Below are 20,479 nucleotides of genomic sequence, written 5' to 3'. Positions count from 1 at the left end.
TTCCCACTCAGTTATGATTTAGGCAGGGCTAGGTATCATAGCTTTCCTAAAGCTAAATTAAAACAACTTGTTAGAGCAGACTTTTGTAATCTTAAAACTCATTGTCAATCATGGCAGTGGTACTTTCTTATACTTCTCAAAACAACAGTGTCCATAAATGTAATTCTTTACTATCAAAGTCAGTAAAATGGAATGTATCCCTTAAATGAATATTTATCCTTTATTTTTCCAGGAAACTCCATTGGGATTAACATCTCTTTTTCAAGGGGGACCTATGTGCCTTCTCTGACTGCTTTTCATCCAGAGCAGTTAAAGAATCAAATTATTCGGCAGTGTCCAGGGAGGAAAGTACTGTGTCAGAAAGGCTTGAGGAGTAGAAACATGATAAAGAACAGAGTGATAATTAGGATGGATGGAAGCACTCAACAGACCATGGATGGCTGTTAAATAAATGTTTACAGCCTGTGGGAAATGCACTGCATATCCTTAGCTTGTAATTCTATATATAGCTTGTAATTCTACATTTTGAGGAGTATGCTGCATGTATCACTTCTGCAGAGGGCAGCAATCGAGTGAAAGGGAAAATGGACGAAAGGTGAGGCAAAATGGAGACCTACTCTTCATGATGATTGAAAAGGAGTGAAAATAACCTTGCAGTTGCAGATTTTGTTGAAACCCACACCTGTCATTTCATGCACGGTATCTATCACAGATTCTTTTCTTAGCAAAAGATCAGCCAGCAATATGATATGTCTGAGTCTGTAGCAGATCACAGATCTGTTGGTAGATCACAGAATATCTGAGATATTACAGTCTGATCAATGTTCCCAAGCCTATTTGTAAAGCATCCCCAAATCTACCAAAAAAGATGTGAGCTATTCAGAAGTATTTCAGAGGGTTCAAATGGAGGATGGACACAAGAATCAGAACATGGAAATAACATGCTAAGGCTGAGTGATGTCACTTCAATTGTGTGCTTCAAAAAAATGTTTGTACTCCATTCTTAAGTCGTACAGAAACACCAGATCAATTCACAAATGTAAAAGATGTGAAGTAGGATTGACAATGACAGCACAGAGGAGAGGGTTGAGGAGGGATGGAGGGGCAATAGAACCTCTCAGTAATGTGTCATAGGCACGTGGCGGAGCCAGGGAGAGGGCACAAAAAGAAAACAAGCACGAAACCGTCCAGACCCACGGCGCAACTTGGCGAACTATATTGTTTTGGTTGATTTTACGCGCTCATATATGGCAGTTGGTTCTGTCAGAATTCTGACTGATAGCCAGGTCAATATTTTCACTGGAGGCTTGATACATCCCGCCTTCTAACTGCAAAGTCCCTGGTCATTTGTGAATGGTTTAAATGGATTGTGAAAATAGACACTTCATGCTACAATCATGATAATGGCAATGGCTGTGCTGTGAAGTTTAGGTAGCAAACAAAAAGGCTGAATCCTTTTGACGTAATTTACATAGAAACTATACGCTCAGATCGCCTAGTTTCACTGACTGTGGCCAAGCGGAATCGATAACTTTTCAGAAATTATATAACTTCAAAAGATGCAATTAAACCTTCTAGTAGGACCTCTGTCATTTATTGAGGGTGTGACAGGAAATTTCGGTGCCGCTGATTGTAATCGAATGTTTTTCACATTTACCGTTTGTTGAAGCAAGTACCATTTTTATCACAGTACATTTTTAGTGGTTAGTGCTGTCAGATTGTGCTAGATACTTTATATTAACCTTGAACGGCGATCAATCAAGGCTAACAGCACAGTACCACTTACTTCTTGTCACTTCTACCACCACTGTAATGAATGAGCTCACGCGCATACACTGCTGACAACATTGTAAATGCTCAAATTTGCCCTCCGTACTATATAGCTAGCTAGCTATGGCACGTCCTCACCTCTGTAACGTTATTTGTTGTCCTCCGTATGTCCATACTCTGTATTCGTGGTTGTAGCTGTGTGTCCTTAGCTCCTACTCATGTGTGCATGATAGCATCTGTACGCTCTAACTAGGTTAAAGCAGGCGATCTGTACGCAATAACTAGTTTAGCTAAAGTAGGCGAAACGCTAACATGTTAGGGTTAGCTAGTAAAGTAACGTTAGGCGATAGAGCTGTGATTTAAAATGTCGTGCTATTCGTAGCTAAAGTAGGCGAAACGCAAACATGTTAGGGTTAGCTAAAGTAACGTTAGGCGATAAAGCTGTGCTTAAAAATGGCGTGCCGTTCGAAGTGATTTTGGGAGATGCACCTGCGCATGCGTCCTACCAAAATGGTTCCTACTGAACGAAGCACCACCTGCGCATGCGTCCCAAAGGTTGTCCGTTACTGAGTGAGTGAGTGACTGACTGACTGACTGATTGAGTGAGTGAGTGACCACAATTTGCTATGCATAGCCCACGGCGCCAGTTCCTGCACTCCATGAGAAAAATAATCCAGTGTCTGTTACCCACCATAGATCAAGCAAGCTAGCTCGCTAATGGCTAATTTATTATAATGTCAAAAAATTACTAATTGTAATTAGTACAATTGTTCCTAAAAACCAGCAAACTATTTTGGCAAAATAAACAAAATAGGACTCAAGTGATGTCCTTATGTGGTTACAGAGTAGACAAATGATACAACTGTACCATTCCCTGACATCTTATTTACCTCCCCGGTCAGGAACCATGTCAATGATCCACGATCATGAAACGCAGATGAACATTATCTGGCTGGCAATCATCAAACAGCTTCACTTTGAACAACCAGAAGCCACCTTAATGATATAATTTTGTGAGTAAGCTCTGACAGCTACGGACACAACAAGTGAAACCCATGCTACCTATCACAGCTAAAATTAAAAAGCATCCAGACTAACCTACTTTCTGCAATTGAAAAAATACTAAAATTGGAAAATACTACAATTAGAAAAGATTAACGTTGGAAAAGCTAAGTACAGTTTTAAAAATGTGCTCACCTAAATATCAATAATGAATGAACTAGAATATGCTATTTACTACTAACAAACTAGTAAAATGGCAGATATAGAGCTAAAGAAAGATATACAAAATGGAACTGGAATGGAACAAGGAAAGACTGAAAATAATTTCTTGCTAAGCTAATCTTAAGAGAAAAAAAATCACTGTCCAGGCTGTCACAACTCGACTACAGGTGCTTTCGGTGCTTTGAAATGTGCAAGGTAATTTGTACAGTCATATTAGATAAGTTGAATATATACTTACCTATCAATCAAAAAGTGGGCAGACATGGGACATTGACTTGCTTACTGTTACGGCTGGCTCGACTGGCCGCAACAAACAAAGTCCAGATGCATCTAAAACACGACAGAAACTGATCTAAAAACAAACCCAGACATTTATTAATCTAAATAACAAACAAAAACACACAAAGTTCACAAAACAAAAGCTCTCCACACAAATCACAAACCCCAAAATAAAACCTCCACAAATCACAAGACCCAAAAGAAAATCTCCCCTGCCTCATACTACTGGGCTTATATATTGGGCCATAGGCAGGTGGAGGCAATCAGCCAATTAGGTAATTAAGCAACTACCTCCACCTGCACTACCCAGGCAAGCAGAGGCAGGGACGTAACACCCCCACCCTTAAGACAAAAAAAGACAAACTAAAAGGTCTTTTTTTTTTTTTCTTCAAATTACTATACAAAACAAAAAAAATTAAATACCAAATGTCCACAAATTGTCCAGAGGAATCTGCCACTGTAGGGAAGTGTGTGTCTGCGCGCAGCCTCCTCGCCGCCGCAGGGTACTGTGTGTCTGCGCGCGTCGTCCTCGACGCCGCAGGGACCTGTGTGTCTGCGCGCGTCGTCCTCGACGCCGCAGGGACCTGTGTGTCTGCGCGCGTCGCACTCGACGCCGCAGGGACCTGTGTGTCTGCGCGCGTCGCACTCGACGCCGCATGGACCTGTGTGTCTGCGCGCGTCGCACTCGACGCCGCAGGGACCTGTGTGTCTGCGCGCGTCGCACTCGACGCCGCAGGGAAGTGTGTGTCTGCGCGCGTCGTCCTCGACGCCGCAGGGAAGTGTGTGTCTGCGCACATCGTCCTCGACGCCGCAGGGAAGTGTGTGTCTGCGCGCGTCGTCCTCGACGCCGCAGGGAACTGTGTCTGCGCGCAGCCTCCTCGCCGCCGCAGGGAAGTGTGATGGCAGATCCCGGACGAGCCCCCATTTTGTTACGGCTGGCTCGACTGGCCGCAACAAACAAAGTCCAGATGCATCTAAAACACGACAGAAACTGATCTAAAAACAAACCCAGACATTTATTAATCTAAATAACAAACAAAAACACACAAAGTTCACAAAACAAAAGCTCTCCACACAAATCACAAACCCCAAAATAAAACCTCCACAAATCACAAGACCCAAAAGAAAATCTCCCCTGCCTCATACTACTGGGCTTATATATTGGGCCATAGGCAGGTGGAGGCAATCAGCCAATTAGGTAATTAAGCAACTACCTCCACCTGCACTACCCAGGCAAGCAGAGGCAGGGGACGTAACACTTACATAGAAGTAGGTTTTAGAACGCAAAAAAGTGATGTAGTCTTTTATTACCCCTTTCAATGTTTAAAATGTTCATTATCCTTAGTAACTTTTTTAAAAATTTTATCTCTGGTATAGCAAGTAATTCTAGGCTAAAAGTAACCATGAATGAGTCAGTTGTTGACTTCCCTTTTTATCTTGACCAAAACCCACTCCAGTAATCTGTGCAATAAATGAAAATGTAAGTGAACATGTAACTGACCTGGATAACTGAGTGACACAAACTGGAAACAGGCTTGGTGAAGAAGAAGATCAAAGTGTAAGCTCTAGGGAAACCCTGGGGCAAAAAGCAAAGAAATTAGGAGAACGAACTGAAGTCAGCTTGAAGCAGGGGATAGCAGACTTTTCGCAAAAAAGCAGTCCCACTACTACAAGGTGAGAATTTCCCATCCCGTCAGACAATCGAACTAACACACCAGAGAGCTCAACAACAAAGGAAGGGGAGGAAGAAAGAAGCCATTATTAAATTATTATTCTTGAATACAAAAATTAAATGAATGTTTGCTTCAGTGGCTCCAAATTATATCACTTCTCTCTTCTGAAGTACTGTATGTATTTACAAATGGGGTAAATTGTTTTTATGTTTTCATGGGGCAACAGGTCCCTTTTTTCTTTTGGTATTTAGTTGTAAGTAAAGCAGGAAAAATGTAGCATTGGCTTTGCGCCTGGTAGAGACCTAGGTGCAACAGTACTGTGTCCATACAGGCCTGTAATAAAAATATTTCAAAACTTTAGGCTTGGCGTACAGTGACTTCATTAGTTTTAGTAGCTAGATGTCCACACATTCCCCAGTTAGGAGCCTATTGATTCACCACAGTCTATAACTTGATCGGTAAAATAATTTACAGCATTTTTAATTCAGTTGTTTGCAATATAGTAGAATAAGCACAATGTGAACAGGAGACTTTTATTCTTCATGGCAAGTGGAGCTATTTCCAATACAATGGCTTAAGTCAGTAAATAATCCAGCTAAACATGAAAAGCACCTAATTAAGAAAAATAACAGCTTGTTAAAACTCTGGGGTTGCCATGAACAAAAAAGATAAAAACTGATGTTTTGTTTTTGAGAAACTTAATACCCCTATGCTCTGAAGTTGGACAATGCCCAGTTTTTCAATTCCATGTTTTTTCTCTTCTTGACTTATTGCCTTATTCTTCAAGGAGATTTTGAAGGAACACTCCAGGCTAAAGCACTTATATTGGTAGTAAACCTGTAGCAGCTTTGTGAATTTCATTCTAGGGTTTATTATCTGATATTTGTAATATATTATCTTTATGCTATTTCCAATTTTTCACTTGCTATCCTGTCAGGATTCTTCCAGAAATGCTCTAGTATATTTCACCAAGTTACCCAGAACTACTTTCCCTACCTCCCATTGTGAGAGCCTTAGCTAAAAGGTTAAAAGCAAAGTCAGAGATCGTGGCTACGCCCCCAATCCCCCACAAAGCCACATTCTGGAATATTGAGGCTTCTAGCAAGGCAGAAATCAGTATGCCCTCATGATATATGTTTGATTTGTCTCAGCAGGAGTAGCCTATTGCAGAAAGTTGATTAGCAGGGATTCAAGAAAAAGTCCCTGATTGTTGTCCGTAATGGGCTGAAATGAATATCTAATACTTGTAGCTTGTGCTATAGTGAATTGAAGTCACACTCTCCTATTCAACTCCATTGTGCCTGCTATAGCAATATCACCGCGTGATGTTACGTCATCTAAAGAAGTTGAGTTTAACTGCAAAAAGCTGAAATACTACACAAAATTTTGAGCGTCATACACTTCATTTCCTGAATTCTGGTGAATTTTTATGCACCAATTTGTGCCTTTTCTGCATCAATTTAAAAGTCCTCTGCTTCTTTCATGTTTTTATTGGGGGGGACAAATGCACATGTTCTAAATATTGAGGGGGACGTATCCCCTGCGTCCGTCCCCCCAAGCCCAAAATCTACACCTATGCTTTTAGGCCAGCTAATTCAAATTGACTGTTTAGAAAGAGTCAATTTAAAACTTCAGATCTTGTGAAAATTATATATACAGTTAAAAGCAAAAATATAATATATACAGACACACTCATATATACAGTATATATACTTTCTATGATAGCCATGATAAATCATCTTACCTTCAAGGAGATCATGAAGCACTTCAAAAAAATTTTGAATTTCTCTACACTCGATACAGTATAAATTATCAAAAATATATCTGAACTATCATATTAAAAGGTCATTTTTAAAGATAATGTATCTGCTTTTACCAGTTTTCCATTCATTTGGTTTAATGACGAGATTGAAAGAAGTAAAGCATGTAGATATGTAAGTCACAGTGTTTTGTCATGCTATACCATTCAGCAAATCTTTTATTTGACAGAAAAAACACACTGTACTGTAATTGGCACATTGCTTTATTCTGAAAACAGACAAAAAAGTTATTTCCCACCACACTGAATTGAAACCATTTATTCACTAAGAATTTTAACTTCTTATATCTAAACGGAACATTGCACTCACTGAACAGAAAATAATCAGAGTAATTTTGTATTTTTTTATTTTGTTAAATTGTTGTTTTTAATACAGTGCAATAATAATTCCAAATGATTGGTCATATCAAACTGTCATAACAACACCAAGAACACCTAAAAGAAGCCACACATTTTTTTATTTTTTTCGTTTTGTGACTGCAAAACGTTCCTGTCGATTGGGGGGTTTCCATGGCATTTGTTAAATGACTCAAGCGATTCTTGTCCTGATGAATGAAATTGTTATATCCCTGCTGGGTTTGTATACATTCTACAAGGCAAGCGGCTTGCCACCCAACCTCATAATGAATTTTGCACTTTTTTGGGGGGAGGGGGTGTGATTAACCAAATACATCAGAAACAATTTGAATAATGTGTAAACAGCCTTGATTAACTCAAGGTAAAGGAACTGTTCCTTTATGTTTTGCTAGTTTGGAATGTATAGTCCTGGATTTGTCCTGACATTCATTAAGCATGCTGTATGAATGCACTCTGATGCTAGCTTGGGCCAAATACCTCATATGGGAACTCCCCCAATTTTAGAAAATCATTGCCACACAAAAAAATAAAATTAATTAAATAAAAATTGACGGTCCTCACAATCAATAGGCTTAGAGAAACCTTTTTTATTTCATTTTTAATCCTTTTTTTCAGACTTTGTCTTGGTTAGCATTAGCTTCTTCATTGCCTGCCTCTACTTGGGCAGAACTTTCAGTCGGTTTGGATTCATCTGCAGCATCTGAAATGGAACATAAAGAGAAATTGTTATACTTCACAGCTTTAATTAACGATAATATGGTGTCTATGACTGAGGACCAATCACGGTTGCACTAGGTGTCTCACTATAAAGACTCAATTAAATTCATTATGTATGTGAGCTGTACTGTATATGGTAGAGAAAGTATGAAACTGTACTTCTGTCCATTTTACACTTAGCATGGCCTCAAATAAAGCATTTTACCTTACAACATTATGATTGTTTGATTTTTATATTTGAGCTATATAATGATGTATAACACTCCACTACCCACCCCACTCAGTACATCTACCCACTCAGTACAGCACTACACTACCCACCCCATTCAGTACAGCACCACCAACTCAGTACAGTACTACTCAGTACAACAGCACCGACTCAGTACAACACTACACTACCCACCCCACGTAGTAGAGCACCGCCCACTCAGTACAGCACTACCACTCAATACCCACCCCAGTCATTACCATATTACCAACTCAGTATAGCACTGCCCACCCGCCCAGTACATCCCCCCGCTCACTACAGCAGCACCCACTGAGTACAGTACTACACTACCCACCCCACGCATTACAGTACCACCCACTTACAGTAAAAATAGCTTGCTTGGCCTTGTGTAGCTTGATATCTCTGATATCAGATTCCTAATATCTTTTCACCACTTCCCAAAATCTCCAATCTTCCCTTGTATCCAGGCTCCTTATGGGATGTCCTCTGAGATGTTCTCTCCGATACTCACTGGTGAAACTCTTTTCTATATTCAGACAAGTGGACTGTCTTTTCCCTCAAATCTACACCTTTACTACTGTATTAAATGTATTCCTGTGGTAGACTAAGTAATTTACAAGGTGTTCTGGAAAACAACAGTACAGGTAACTAACTACAGTTACAGAATAGACAGTAAAACTATAGAAATTTACTGCAAAGCAGATCAGACCCCAATCTATCTATTTGTCTGTCTGTCTCTATCTATTTATCTATCTATCTATGTCCCTACCTATTTATCTATCTGTGAGTCTGTCTGTCTCAACAGCATCTTCTGTCCACTGAAGTCCTTTATCACATAAAGATTCAAGTTCAGGTTCCTTTCCTCAGGCCAATCTCCACTCAGAGTTACTGTTTTTTTTTTTGTTTGTTTGTTTTTTTTTCGCAAAATCAACAGAGACATTTTTGAAATCTTACTGTATTAATCACTATTGTAAGTAAGAAATAACTTTACTTGTAATTATGTTTTTTTTTCTAAGTTCCACAAAGGTGATATACATGATAATGAGGAATTAAGTCATCTGTCAAAGCAACAGGATAAGAAAGATTTTGTGTGCGCTGTCAAATTGATTGCACTTAGCCATCCTTGTGTTAAACACAGCAGTATTGATCACTTAAATGCATAAATACAGACTACACGTACAGACCTGAGCTGTAGAGTGTCTCTTCTCAGCACACTAAGCGGATTTGTTTTACAGCGGTTGATATCCCCCTTGAGTGAGGTATTCATAAATAACGATTGTCTTCTCATTTACAAAGTGATCTACTGAATTGCCACCAGTCTGGGTGGAGTGAGAGTCCTGTCTGTGCAGGCACTGTCGTCCACTCTGCCAGCACAGAGCTGCCGTCACTCATCGCCCTCTCTGATCTGTCTGGGGCCTTGACCTCAACAAAGCCGCTCTGTTTCCCCTCCCGAGATAGGGGTGGGGGGAGAGGGCACTGGGTTTTGGTACCCAACCTTGCTTATGAGTCATGAAGAGCTTCTGATTTAAAATAAATAAATAAAACTGGCACCCAACAAGTGGCTGAGCATGTCCATTCCCCACCCCAATTTGGAATAACCAATTGACCGCAACAGCAGCCATATTCATACATGAACCCCATTGCCAATTTGGGAGAGTGGGTCACCCACAGTACGCCTCCGAAACACGTGGTGTCACCAGCTGCTTCTTTTCGCACTGCAGACTACAGCTAAGCTGACATAGAGCAGGAGGAAGATCTTTCATAATCGTCTTCAGCAGGCAGTCCACAGGCACCTTAACGATCAGCAGGGGTCGCTAGTTAGCAATGAACCTGTAAACCTAACCGATTAAACTCTCCCATACCCTGGGCAAGGCAATCGCCAATTGTGCTTCACCCTGTGGAGCTACCAGCCACAGTCGGCACGGCACGACACGGTCCAGATTCCATCCGAGACTGTGAGGTTCATCCATGCACCACAGTGTGGTGCCTTAACTGAGCCATCCAGCAGCCTCACCATGCCACTTTTATGCAAATTAAACCGACGTCTTCTTGAAATGGACTTTATGTCTGACACACGACACACTTAAAGGATCACAACATGCCCCCCAGGCATGTCCTTCTGGATGACCTTCTCATCAGCTGCAGATGACCCTCTCAAAAACAGGGCACACTTCCTCAATAGCTAGAGATGACCACTGATTCACAGGCATCTGAATTGCACTGAATTCCATGGTATCCCTCCTGAATTTTACCACACCAACAAAACGGCAATTGCAGGCTGAAATCCAAAGCTGCCGCACTTAGTTTCTTTCCTCAATTCACTGTATCGATTATGTGCCATCACACATTTCACAGTTCATAGAATGACAGGGAAATCTGATGAGTGGTTTCTAGAAATTATAGGCGTCAATCAACAGCAAAACGAAAGAAATAAATCAATGTAACTGTCTGCCTCCATTAATAATTTGATGAAAGCAGGACTGCTGTGCAGCACCAAGCGACTGGGCAGGGGGTATGGCTTAGTCATACCCGGCTCAGCTGTTAGTGAGGTACCTAGCCCCCTCCTCCCACTCCCAACGCTGTGAAGTGAAGAGATGACAGCCTGGAATCAAAGATCCCTGCAGCTATTTACAACCTGACTGGGATTCACTCCTTTGTAGATGCTTCTCCCATTCTCCCTTAAACTCTGACAGCTGTCTTTTGTCGGTGGGCAGAGGCAATTGACCTTTGTTTCCACGCATCTATAATGAAAACCTGAGGGGCTATGCTATAAAACCACTCACTGAATCTCACTGTTAATCAGCATTCATGTCTGAACAGAGTTACACCCCTCCCACCTTCTTAGTGCACCAGATGCATTTACCTTTCCCTGGATTATATCAATCTGAGATTGTTCTTCCCTTGTTCACCTCTAAGGTCGCACCTAAAAATATCTGCATCCAACACTATTAGTGTCATCACTTTGAAAGCAGCTAAAAAGGTCAATTCTGGTGTGCTTTCAGCTGCTAAACCTGGGCAAGTGTACACATGTCCAGTGAACGCACTTGGGAGCCACCATTTTCAGAAGCAAGTGTTGGGGTCCTGCTTCTCATAATCTATGTGTGCAGCTCCAAGATCTTACAATTTTGCATTTCCAGGGCAAGGTTGGTAAGGATGACAGTATTTCCATCGCTTCTACTACTGCAATACAGCATATATTCAAATGTTCCCTTCTAATTTCAGATTTCCATCAATACCGTCTAGCAAACAAACAAACTGAGCTTGGCTGACCTGAAAGATCAAACCAGCACAGCTGTTTCTAGGCCATTCATTCATTCTAGCTGGGATTTGATTGTAAATCTATTTTCTGTTTGAACAGGCACCCTGCAATGGACTAACAACCTGTCCAGGGTGTATTCCTGCCTTCCAGATCGCCCGCAACCCTGACCAGGATGAGTGGGTTAGATAATGGATGGATGGATAGATTTTTGAATAGGAAATATTTGAACAGACTTGCCAAAATTATGTGGCAACATTAAAAAATAGTTAAGAAAAGATATACAACTGAATATATTCAGCTGGCAGAATGCCAGCCAACTTCAATGTTGTGAAGTGTTTATGATGTTTCCTAATCATATTTTTTGATCCAGGAACCAAATGACAGATATTCTAAATTTACCATTCTCTGCATTGCCAGCATTCTCTGAATTTTTAAAGTTAAATTTTGTATGCCTTCAAAATTGCATACAATTCCGTATGCACGGTGAACTTGCACTAGCCTACTTGTTGCATTTACCCTCACTGGTCTGGGAGTGTTAATGCACTTATGTTTCTCCTGCATTGTAACCTGCTCTGGATAGATTAATCTGCAAAATAAAAATTACATTAAAAGACTTCAAACTATTCATTTCAGGGTATTCAAATACAAGGTATAACAAATATTCTTAAGATATTATACACTTACAATGCACTAATTTCCTGACATGTCAGAGAGTGCAAACATGGCTAAATATTCAGGTTAAACAATTCAGTCTGCAATAAAACAAAAACAAATACATTTCCCAGTGTTGCCAACTTGCTTTTGTGACAGGATTTAACACATTTTTGGACTGAATTTTCAAGTCTAGTGACAAATATAGCAGTGGGAAATATGCAGTGTGAGTATATGAGAGTGGAACCGATAATCCCCACCCACATTTAATGTGATTCTATGCTGCTTACAAGACCAAGCATCTTAGCACGCTACAGTGCAGTCTGCGCCACACAGGCAAAGTCCCACCTTCACAATGTAAATATATATGTAATGTTTACCTTCTAGTGCTTTGGAATCTGTACATTGAGATGCCTTCAGGGACGTGACGTGTGAAAAGCTTGCCAACAGCTCCCTTGAAACCATTCCAGCTATGCACACATTCTAAACTATCACATGCCCATTCCCTCTATGCACAGATTTTAAAACATCACACACACACGCCCCCTTTGCACAGGCTATAAACATTACACACCCATTCCCCCTGTACACAGGTTATAAACATCACACACCCATTCCCCCTGTACACAGGCTATAAACATCCCACACCCATTCCCCCTGTATACAGGCTATAAACATCACACACCCATTCCCCCTGTACACAGGCTATAAACATCACACACCCATTCCCCCTGTACTCAGGCTATAAACATCACACACCCATTCCCCCTGTACACAGGTTATAAACATCACACACCCATTCCCCCTGTACACAGGTTATAAACAGCACACACCCATTCCCACTCCCACTATACATAGGTTATAAATCACTATGCAAGGAAACAGAGAGTCAGCTTCCAGCCCAACATTATATTTATGTACTTTGTGAGACTGCATACAAGAGTAAGAGTTCTGTATGATGCCTGATGTTCTTCCATTTTGCCATGCCATGATTTTGTGACAAGGGCTTTGAACATCTGGTCTGCAATTTATTTAAATCTGCAATTTATTCATGTGTAAAGGTTAGGGAGAACGGTTGATTTATTCCAGGTCAAATTATCATAGGATGGGGAGCTCTGTGTATTGCTCTGTGCATCACTCTGTGTTGCTTTGCACCTTGTTTTGTTGTGTGCTGTTGTGTGTGTGGCTGTGTGTTGCTGTCTGTAACACTTTGTGCTGCTCTGTATGTTGCTGTGTGTCCCTGTGTGTTGCTCTGTCACTGTGTGCTGCTTTGTGTGTCACTCTGGGTTTTGCTCTGTTCGTCGCTCTGTGTGTCACTCAGTGTGAAGCTATGTCACTTAGGTAAGCTGAGTACGCCTCACCTTTCTCCTCAGGCAAGCCGGACTCCGTCTCTTGGCTGTGGGCCTTGCTGGGTGCGGTCTCGCTGTCGTTGGTGGCAGGCACATCGGCTTGTTTGGGCTCCTCCTTCTCCTCCGGCTCCGCAGGCTTCGCCGACGCGGCGCTGTCTGCGGGGGCGTCGGCAGCGCCGTCCTCCTTAGCAGCGGGAGTCGTCTCTTTGCTTTCACTCACCGGTGCCACCTTCTCTTCTGCCTCTTTGGAATTTTCTTTAGCTTTCGCGGCCTCCTCTGGCTTGGCTTCGTCTTTCCTGGGTTCGGAAGCAGCGGGAGAGGCGGCGGTGGGGGAGGCGGCGGCAGCAGCCGTGGGAGAATTCACTGGCTTTTCTTTTTCTGGGCTTTTGGCTTCATTCGTCGCGGCGCTGCTATCGTTTGCGGGCTCGTTTCCGGCCGCTGACTCGGTCACCGGAGAGGCCTTCTCCTTCTTCTCCTCTCCCTCCGTTGCCCCCTCTTGGACAGGGGGACTGTCCTCCTTCTTCTCGTCCTTAAGCTTTTTTCGGATTATGTGTCCCCGGAAGCTGGCCTGGATTTTGGTTGCAGCCTTATGGGCTTTGTCCTCTGGCTTGTTGGCATCTTGCTCGATTTTCAGGTCAGCATCTTCATTCTTCTCAACCTGAGGGAATAGATTTTAATATCATAAGCCAAGAAAGAAACTGGAACAGGCTGCAAACCAACACTGATGGTAAAAATATAGCATTTTTTACACAAGGTAACCCAATAGCATTGTCACGCCTTCTGTATATTGTGCATTTTATGCAAGTTATGTGATTAACAGCTTAATATTGTGTGAAATTCAAGTTCAGTAATGACCAGAAGTGGTTTGCAGTTCAAGTGCACCATTGAGATTCAATTAAAAAACCTGATCAGATGTGAACAGCACACCCTTCTTAATGTTACTTGGCCACAGTCTTGCCTGGGCTAAGAAAAGGTCATTTCATGGTTATTCCTACCATCCTCTAAAAGTCAGTTTGTTTTTTCATTTGTCATTTTAACGTTTTAATCATCATAATCATTATCATCATAAGCAAAGGAATGATACAATGTTTTACATAAACAGTTTCCTACTCAATTTCTTTCAGTTTTTCCTTAAATTTCATGAACAGAAAACATGCAATTGAAAAGATGGTATATTGGTATGCACGCTCAGCTGTGTATTGAGGCATACACATTCACTGCTGACCAGTGTTTGAACTTTTTAGCCATCCCCTTTCGCTCTTTCAATGAAGCATCTATCTATAGAATCTATTCACCATCATAGCATCTATCCATCATCAACCCTGGGGGGCTGAGGGGGTGTAGTTTTATCACATTCCTGTCAAACAATGCCAGATATAAACTCTTTAAAAAAATGACTAATACAGAGAACCAACCCCAACAGAGGAGAACTAGGAACTCTTCCACAATTGACCAATAGCTCCAAAGTGGGATGGACTTCCTGTTCTCAGTGAACCATTCACCACTGATCATGCATATATAACATTGTGTGTTAGTTCTATAGTTCACATCTTGGTCTTCTGATGAGCCCTGCATTATAACAGACATTCTCCAGAAGACTGAGACTTGTCTTTGTACACAGCAATACTCTTCACCTCAATACGTGCAACAGGAGCTACTGAGTGAGCCTGAGGCCAAGACATTGGTTTCAGTGAGAAAACTAAACCTGAAGGACAGAAGCTCAGGAATTAGGACCAGAATCCCTCAGCATCACCATGCAGGCGAAGGACAGCTACTACACACAAAACAGGAACTTCACTCCCACAGCAGAGCAGTTCTTCCATACAAGACAGGAACTCCAATCCCACATCAGAGCAGCTCTCCCATTTGGGACAGGAACTCCAATGCCACACCAGAGCAGCTCTCCCATTTGGGACAGGGCCTCCACTCCCACACCAAAGCAGCTCTTCCACAGAGGACAGCTACACCACTCCCACAGCAAAGCTGCTGGATCTACCTGACTGTCTTCACTGAGGAAGCAGACAGACCACAGCAGCCTCCAACCATAAAAGACACGAGTATAAAACAACCACTGCGTTTCAGCAAAATATATCTTTTCTAAAAATGCTTCTATTGTCTTTTTCTAATTATTTGTAAATAAGTGCTTTCACGTACAAATTATGTTGACATTTAATTATTGGGCTCTACTGGTTACCAATAGCAATTAAATGTTTTTGAGTTTACTCCTAAATTGTTATTTATTGCTCATGTTAATTCCTTAAGAGGCACCCTGAATTGGAGGACACCCTTGATCTACCACTGAATTAGAAGGTCATCACCGCCACAGGATATTACATTTCAGCGCGTGAGAATACTGAGGCTCAGTGAGGCTGACAAGTGTAATCGTTGGCTGGCGGCCAAGCCAGACACAGAATACAGGAGGTTAAGAAGGGAGTTTACCGAATTTAGCTACCTGTACATTGAATGATCATAGCAATTGTTCTTACCCTTCAGGCAGTGGCATATACAATCTCATAATCTTATTTGAGAGACACAGATTCCACTATGTATATCAGCCCTAAGGATTTAATAGCTTTGGTGAATTATAATGCACTGCACATGTTCAGTCATAAAATGAATGAGATTATCATGGCAACAGGACAGAGCAAATGTCATTCTGAAACACCATTATTGGCATACAGGTAGGCATGCCCCAAACCTGAAGGCTTATTATACATCTTCACAATTAATGATTGAGTCAACTGTTATTTTTTTTTTTTTTAAGTTGTGTTTTATTTTATAAAAATCCAAACCATATTTACCACACACTTAATAAAACAGCACATTCAACTTGCACAGTTGTGGATCCTCAAGAAAACGATTATTTGATTATGATACACAACACCACCACCATGCCGTCACCACGTCCAGCAAGATTGTTTGAGATGCAGCATTTCATGAAATCTGTTGTGAGTGTTTGCCAAGCTTCCACAATCCAGTTTTCCAGAGGTGTGCACAGGAACCAGCCAGCAGGTGTCAGCTGCTGGTCATTCTCTGAGACGTGGCTACTGTGCTACCTTCTCAACCTCATACGCCTCCTACACAGAGACATCAGCTGGGTGCTCATAAACTCATGAACCCTCCTGGATATACTAGTAGACTTGACTTTGTCACTTGGAAAAGTGAGCAGGAACCAACTTGTATACAAAGAGAGGTAATTCTTCAAATAAAATACAAATGCATAGTATCCAAGAAAATATATTTTATGGTATCTAACCAAAACACATTCAATGGTATCTCATGAAATACGTGGTATCTTAAATCATTGTTTAAAAAAATAACTTTCATATAACACAGTGCAATGCAAAACACTTAACATTAAATTAGAAAGCTTATGGCGCAGATAATTATTTTAGGGTGTTGTAATGAAATATATATATGAGAACTTTAAAACATAAAAAAATAAATAAATCTAGAAAATCTGTGAATAATACATAATGAATGTATTTCGCAAATGTTTTATCTGTGTGAACTGCAGTGGAGAAACTAAATTCCATTTTTGCCTGCCCTGTATGGAAGAGCTATGGTAGACAGTGTGGTGTGTGTGGTACTAAACTGAACAAAAAATAACACCTCTGACAAAGTAGCACATGAGAATGTTTATATGAGACTACAACCTGTGGAACAGATTGTAACTGGAACTGTAGTAAAGGGGTTGTAGTGAAATCAGAGACACAAGAATCCTTCGAAGATTCAGTTCAGTGATCGATTCATTCATGATTATATGCCAAACCCAAGCTTGGATGGCTTGAAAGTCCTTCTGTTATACAGTAGATTACTCACATTTTTAATCAATACATAAAACACACTTCTATGTTGTGGCACCAGTATATTTTACTGGACGCCTAAAAGAGTTATTAAAATGTAATATACACAGAACTTCCTAAATATCCTAATGTTTCTGCATTCTGCTCATGAAAAAACCATATCTTCATACGTATAGGCAGTATGTATCATTGTACTGTGGTAGAGTGAATGCTGTAAGAACTGCTCAGAGCAGGATTTGGCCATGCAGCCCAAGTGAATGTTTGGTTCTAAAGTTCACCAAACCCTAGGAAATTCTAGAATTTTCCCAGTTCCCATGTAAAAGCACTTAAACTGCTTTCTTTTAATGGCCAGAGGGAGAGCTAAAACTGCTGGAAAAAAAACAGTTTTCTCTCTTCTATTTCCAAATGGGGTCTTGGCGATCACAATTTCATTTTGTTTCTCGCTCAGAGTGCTGTCTTTGTAATGCAGGGGGTAATTTCGGAAGGTCGGAGCATGTACAGAAACACAAGTTTCATCTGAGAGAGAGCACGCGCTGCAGGAATATGGGACAGCAGGTCTTCCTGTACTGCTCTGCTTTGCAGCCTGAAATCTTCTCACCCCACGGCCTGCGCCATCTGTCCCCATCACCTGAACCCACATTTGCATGGGAAGCAGAGCTTTGCTTACTAAATCCTGCCTGTGCTCTGGCCCACTTTATCAATACACAGTCAGAAAAAAACATAATGAGTAGGACACTCACACCATGGCAACACAGGTTTTCTTTTTACCTTTTATGTCCTCAAAGTTTTTTCAATGTACCAAATTTTCCCACTCTTTAAAAGGAGCACATTTACATCATGCTATTAACAACTATGAAAGCTGTGCTTTTTCCCAGTGAGAAAGGAAATTTGAGTCTTGTGTTACCATAAACAATCTGTTTTGGGAGGATCAGAAGTTCTTAAGCAAATAATCTGTTGAAAAGAAAACTGTGTCACACTATTTTCAGAACTCTTCAGTTATCTTGTTATTAATAAAAACAGTCCTTGTTCAAGCCATGGGAATACTGAACAACAAGTTGTACTATCCACATAATGACAAATACAGTACACAGCTTTAATGCAACATGCAATTTACGTAATACTGTACTCTACACACACTGTTTCTCTAAGGAGACAATCAAGATTTAATTTCAAAAGTGTGTTCATTTTGTATTTTTAATACCATTGATTTAACTCCCATTGATTATTGTTCTCTTAAAAATAAAGAGCTGTGATTATGACACGTGACATTCAACACACTGGTAATCACTGGATTTCTAGAATGCACCAGTAGTAGTCTCTAAACTTCCAAATTGAGTCTGATTCATTGTGAGGTGATTGCAGTCCTGATCTCATTTTTAAGAAGCCTTCATGGATGCAGCTTTGAGCCTGTATCCAAGAAAACAAGTCCAGAAGCCTATGACACCGGAATTACCAAGAATGTGGGAAACTAAACCAAAACATGTACAGTACCTGAAGCATATTGAATAAACTCAAGATTGAAAGTGGGCAGCCAATTCTCTGGGGTTTCAAAATCACTTGTGACTGTCTTTTTCTGGCTGAGTAAAAAGTTATTTTTCAAACAGTTGTTTCCATTTCATACAAATATTCCCAAGCACAGAGCCCACTGTGGGGGTGGGAAAGATGCCATTGCCACACTTGCCACTGGCCTGCTCAGACCAGGTCCTAGGCATAAGGGCATGGCGGATTGTTCATTTCAGGGCTTTCCCATGCAATGCGCACATGATCACAGCCCATTCAAAAGCCAATCAATGGTTTTCATATGCTGTCCAGTTTGACTTTGATATAAATCCCAGAAGCAGGAAAAATGCATACTTTGCATCTATTATTCACTGTCTTTTTTTCTTTTTTTATCATTTTAATTCCTGTCTTCATTTATATTTTTATTGTTTATGGCTGTTTTTATTCTGCATTGTGGTTCCTGAGATACTATATTTGTTCTTTTTCTTACGCCCGTCTGTAATGAGAAGAATGACAATTAACGTAACTTGAACAACCTTTTCATTTAATTGACTGTAGTTAAAATGATAGCTACAGTACTGGAATGAATAATGGATAGCAATTATATAATAATTATATTATGATGAATAATGTAATATCTCTCCTTGGCATAATAAATGTAATATGTAATATCAACATAAAACAAACATGTAGAAATAATTAGAATTTGAGTTTAGCAAGTAATAATCATAACAAATTCCTATATATATTTGTTCATACCAACATAACTGAGTAGTCAAGTGCATCATACTGGTAGAAATTTCATAATCAGCTTGAACATGTATCGCTTTGTCCAGTATTTCACTACATAAAATGATAATATTTGTGCAAAGAAAAATATGTTGGCTTGTATACTTTATTTCAAATTACTGATGATCACAGAATGTCATTACTCCTCATGATCACGAAGATGATTTGAATAGGGGAGAACCGACAGAATTGTAACAGTGTTCACTTTTTACGGAATTCCTTAGAAGTAATGCCACCAAAAAGCTGTACACTTGCCACTACAATAAATCACATTACGTTTGAGGTGATCACAAATGGTTAGTGCACAATTGAAACAAACAATAACATAGAGTTACGACTGCAAACTGCAGTCGCGCTATTGCCCCCAGTCACCCAATTTCTGAAATTGAGTTGGACGTGCCTTAATTGCCATAGCCTTGCATTACCACTAGCACTGTACATTTGCTTCTTGACTGCAAAAATAGGGCCAGACTGGGACATAATCAATCCGATTCATGTACATTTGAGGGAAAGTGTAGCAGGTGTAGCTCGGCTAATTACCTAGTAAGCACAGTGGTGTGTAGTAAAGCGAAAGCCTTGTAGGGAACTGTGACAACACTCTCTGCCGACGCAACCCTCGGGATCAAAATAACGACGTCACCCTTAGCAAACGGCAATTTCGTCTTTAGTTGATTGGCAACACATTTGTCTTTGGAGCCACTGAGCAAGTGAGCGATGCCAGTTCAAATCTCAATCTTGCTTCTCAATCGTTACAGTACATATGCAGCAAGTTATATTTTAGTTTACAAATAATATTTTAGTAGTTGGTTTGTATATCAATGAGCCAATAGTAGTGTTGTTTGTTAAGCCTACAGAGTCAGTTATTTTTCTAACGTGTAAATACTACTGCATTAGCAGCTAACGTTACACCTGCAGGCAAAATAAACGAGGCCTTGCATACACAGGAAGCAGGTGGTGGTTATCAGCTCAAAACTGCCAGACTCTTAAGGTCTGCCATTTGAATATCCATTATAAGTTTGTGAGCACGCAAAATCACGATTAAAACTGAAATAAATGG

At 40.6% G+C, this 20,479-nt stretch overlaps 1 protein-coding gene across 3 annotated transcripts in view; it reads right to left on the bottom strand.

Moving 5' to 3' along the window:
• Positions 1-6,951: 6,951 nt before the first annotated feature.
• gap43 (growth associated protein 43) overlaps positions 6,952-20,479 on the bottom strand; it is a 124,242-nt gene continuing 110,714 nt past the window's right edge. For all 3 annotated transcript variants that reach the window (XM_064302059.1, XM_064302060.1, XM_064302058.1), the window contains exons 2-3: positions 13,340-13,985; positions 6,952-7,822 (exon numbers count right to left, since the gene is read on the bottom strand). In XM_064302059.1, the coding sequence (XP_064158129.1) occupies positions 7,734-7,822; positions 13,340-13,985 (735 nt within the window). In that variant the 3' untranslated portion in view covers positions 6,952-7,733. The remainder of the gene's footprint in view (positions 7,823-13,339; positions 13,986-20,479) is intronic.

Source organism: Anguilla rostrata, chromosome 12 (genome assembly GCF_018555375.3).
Source record: "Anguilla rostrata isolate EN2019 chromosome 12, ASM1855537v3, whole genome shotgun sequence".
Taxonomy (NCBI): Eukaryota; Metazoa; Chordata; class Actinopteri; order Anguilliformes; family Anguillidae; genus Anguilla; species Anguilla rostrata.
This window is presented reverse-complemented; position numbering and strand designations above follow the sequence as displayed.